Below are 3,698 nucleotides of genomic sequence, written 5' to 3'. Positions count from 1 at the left end.
AGTTTCCTGTTGTTCCCAGAGCAGGCTATTCCCCAGTTTCCTGTTGTTCCCAGAGCAGGCTATTCCTCGACATCGCCTTTTTTTTCTTTAAACGATTGTTTTATGTCAGATGCTACATTTTTGGCCAGTTGCAATTGTAAGTAATTTTTAAAAATTCATTAAAAAAAATAATAAATTCGTTTAAATAAATCATTTAAAAATCATTTAATTTAATTTAAAAAAACAACCATATAATTTTCTATGGTGAAAGATGCTGTGAAGCCTCAGCCAGTTAAGTTATTTGAAAAATACCTAATAAAACAAGGTAGCTATAAATTTTCAGCACCAGGCGCTATCCACCTATTGATTGCGCTGCGGTTACAGAGTTCACGTTTCAGCACCACTGAAACGGTCCGCTGGCCTGTTTTATTAGCTGGCCGTCTCCTGTATTCTCACGAAGGAAGTTAAAACGTAACTTCTGCATTATTTTAGGCAACTTCCTTTTTAGAAAATTACATTTACCACTTTTTGAATCTCGGGTATGAATTTTTTTACATTTAAATATATATATAGTTTAAGTGAAACAAATATTAAATAATTTGGGGGCTTCGGGGACCAAATAATATTACCTGCAGGTCAGATTTGGCCCGCGGACCACCAGTTGGGGAATCCTAGGGTAGGGGGGTAGACTAGGGTAGGATACAGGGTAGGGGATAAACTAGGGTTTAGGGTAGGATGGGGTAGGGTTAGACAAGGGTAGGAGGTAGGGTAGGATATGGGGTAGGGGTTAGACTAGGGTAAGATATAGGGTAGGATATGGGGTAGGGGTTAGACTAGGGCAGGGTATAGGGTAGGATATGGGGTAGGGGTTAGACTAGGGTAAGGTATAGGGTAGGATATGAGGTAGGGTTTGGCTAGGGTAAGGTTTAGGGTAGGATATGGAGTAGGGGTTAGACTAGGGAAGGATATGTGGTAGGGGTAGACTAGGGTAGAATTTAGGGTAGGATATGGGGTAGACTAGGGTAGGGGTAGACTAGGGTAGGGTTTAGGGTAGGATATGGGGTAGGGGTAGACTAGGGCAAGGTTTAGGGTAGGATATGAGGTAGGGGGTAGACTAAGGCAGGGTTTAGGGTAGGATATGGGGTAGGGGTACACTAGGGTAGCCTACCTTTCTGCAGACAGGGCAGAGGCCAGGGTTTAGGGTAGGATATGGGATAGACTAGGGTAGCATACCTTTCTGCAAGCAGGGCAGAGGCCAGGGTTTAGGGTAGGAAATGGGGTAGGGGTACACTAGGGTAGCCTACCTTTCTGCAGGCAGGGCAGAGGGTAGACTAGGGTAGGGTTTAGGGTAGGATATGGGTTAGGGTTAAGACTAGGGTAGCCTACCTTTCTGCAGGCAGGGCAGAGGGTGGACTAGGGTAGGGTTTAGGGTAGGATATGGGGTAGTGGGTAGACTAGGGTAGGATATGGGGTAGACTAGGGTAGTGTTTAGGGTAGGATATGGGGTAGGGGTTAGACTAGGGCAGGGTTTAGGGTAGGATATGGGGTAGGGGTACACTAGGGTAGCCTACCTTTCTGCAAGCAGGGCAGAGGACAGGGTTTAGGGTAGGAAATGGGTTAGGGTTAAGACTAGGGTAGCCTACCTTTGTGCAGGCAGGGCAGAGGGTAGACTAGGGCAGGGTTTAGGGTAGGATATGGGGTAGGGGTTAGACTAGGGTAGGGTTTAGGGTAAGATATGGAGTAGACCAGGGTAGCCTACCTTTCTGCAGGCGGGACAGAGGGTAGACCAGGGTAGGTATTTAGGGTAGGATATGGAGTAGACCAGGGTAGCTTACCTTTCTCCAGGCAGGGCAGAGGGTAGACCAGGGTAGATATTTAGGGTAGGATATGGAGTAGACCAGGGTAGCTTACCTTTCTGCAGGCGGGGCAGAGGGTAGACCAGGGTAGATATTTAGGGTAGGATATGGAGTAGACCAGGGTAGTTATTTAGGGTAGGATATGGGGTAGACCAGGGTAGATATTTAGGGTAGGATATGGAGTAGACCAGGGTAACCTACCTTTTTGCAGGCAGGGCAGAGGGTAGACCAGGGTAGCCTACCTTTCTGCAGGCAGGGCAGAGGGTAGACCAGGGTAGATATTTAGGATAGAATGTGGAGTAGACCAGGGTAGCCTACCTTTCTGCAGGCGGGGCAGAGGGTAGACCAGGGTAGCCTACCTTTCTGCAGGCGGGGCAGAGGGTAGACCAGGGTAGGATATGGAGTAGAACCGGGGTAGCCTACCTTTCTGCAGGCAGGGCAGAGGGTAGACCAGGGTAGCCTACCTTTCTGCAGGCAGGGCAGAGGGTAGACCAGGGTAGCCTACCTTTCTGCAGGCAGGGCAGAGGCCGTTCTCGTCTGTGCGGATGCGGTGCCAACAGAAGCGACAGATCTGGTAGCCGCAGGTGCAGGGGAAGAAGTTGGCATCGTCCGTCTCCAGCGGCTCCAAGCACAGAGGACACTCCATAGGATCCATAACCTTCACCTCTGGACTGCAGGATATCCAAGACGACGAGCAGAGAGAGACACGTGGCAGAGGGCAGCGCAGGCTGGAAAGAGACGGCAGAGGGGGGGGGGGATATTACAACGCTGAACAGAAAGTCCCCACCAGTGGACAAAGTGTGTTGAATTGGAGACAGGAAATTAGCTTTGACAGTGTGTTGAATTGCAGGAAATTAGCTTTGAAAGTGTGTTGAATTGCAGGAAATGAGCTTTGACAGTGTGTTGAATTGGAGACAGGAAATGAGCTTTGACAGTGTGTTGAACTGGAAACAGGAAATGAGCTTTGACAGTGTGTTGAATTGCAGGAAATGAGCTTTGACAGTGTGTTGAATTGGAGACAGGAAATGAGCTTTGACAGTGTGTTGAATTGGAGACAGGAAATGAGCTTTGACAGTGTGTTGAATTGGAGACAGGAAATGAGCTTTGACAGTGTGTTGAATTGGAGACAGGAAATGAGCTTTGACAGTGTGTTGAATTGGAAACAGGAAATGAGCTTTGAAAGTGTGTTGAATTGCAGGAAATGAGCTTTGAAAGTGTGTGAATTGCAGGAAATTAGCTTTGAAAGTGTCACATTTTCTTTCCGCCAAACAAGAGGGATGTTGTGGGGAAGCATTGTCACAATGTGGACGTTCGTTATGATGTCGATAAACGATTCCATCTATCCGAACCGTTGCCACCTAGGAAGTTAGTGACCAGACCTTCTCAAATAGTATCTGGTTGAATACCCCTGGTGTGAGTGTTAATAGTATCTGGTTGAGTACCCCTGGTGTGCTGGTTGAGTACCCCTGGTGTGAGTGTTAATAGTATCTGGTTGAGTACCCCTGGTGTGAGTGTTAATAGTGTCTGGTTGAATACCCCTGGTGTCCCAATAGTATCTGGTTGAGTACCCCTGGTGTGCTGGTTGAGTACCCCTGGTGTGCTGGTTGAATACCCCTGGTGTGAGTGTTAATAGTATCTGGTTGAGTACCCCTGGTGTGAGTGTTAATAGTATCTGGTTGAGTACCCCTGGTGTGAGTGTTAATAGTATCTGGTTGAATACCCCTGGTGTGAGTGTTAATAGTATCTGGTTGAGTACCCCTGGTGTGCTGGTTGAGTACCCCTGGTGTGCTGGTTGAATACCCCTGGTGTGAGTGTTAATAGTATCTGGTTGAGTACCCCTGGTGTGCTGGTTGAGTACCCCTG

At 47.8% G+C, this 3,698-nt stretch overlaps 1 protein-coding gene across 1 annotated transcript in view; it reads right to left on the bottom strand.

Moving 5' to 3' along the window:
• Positions 1-2,563, bottom strand: part of LOC124029325 (CCR4-NOT transcription complex subunit 4-like) — a gene marked incomplete at both ends in the record, with an annotated part of 17,248 nt that extends 14,685 nt beyond the window's left edge. Inside the window, 1 exon segment of the mRNA XM_046341086.1 lies at positions 2,341-2,563. Coding sequence (XP_046197042.1) covers positions 2,341-2,563 — 223 coding nt within the window.
• Positions 2,564-3,698: the final 1,135 nt, after the last annotated feature.

Source organism: Oncorhynchus gorbuscha, unplaced genomic scaffold (genome assembly GCF_021184085.1).
Source record: "Oncorhynchus gorbuscha isolate QuinsamMale2020 ecotype Even-year unplaced genomic scaffold, OgorEven_v1.0 Un_scaffold_6118, whole genome shotgun sequence".
Classification (NCBI taxonomy): domain Eukaryota; kingdom Metazoa; phylum Chordata; class Actinopteri; order Salmoniformes; family Salmonidae; genus Oncorhynchus; species Oncorhynchus gorbuscha.
Note: the sequence above shows the minus strand (reverse complement) of the source record. Positions and strands in the feature narration are given on the sequence as shown.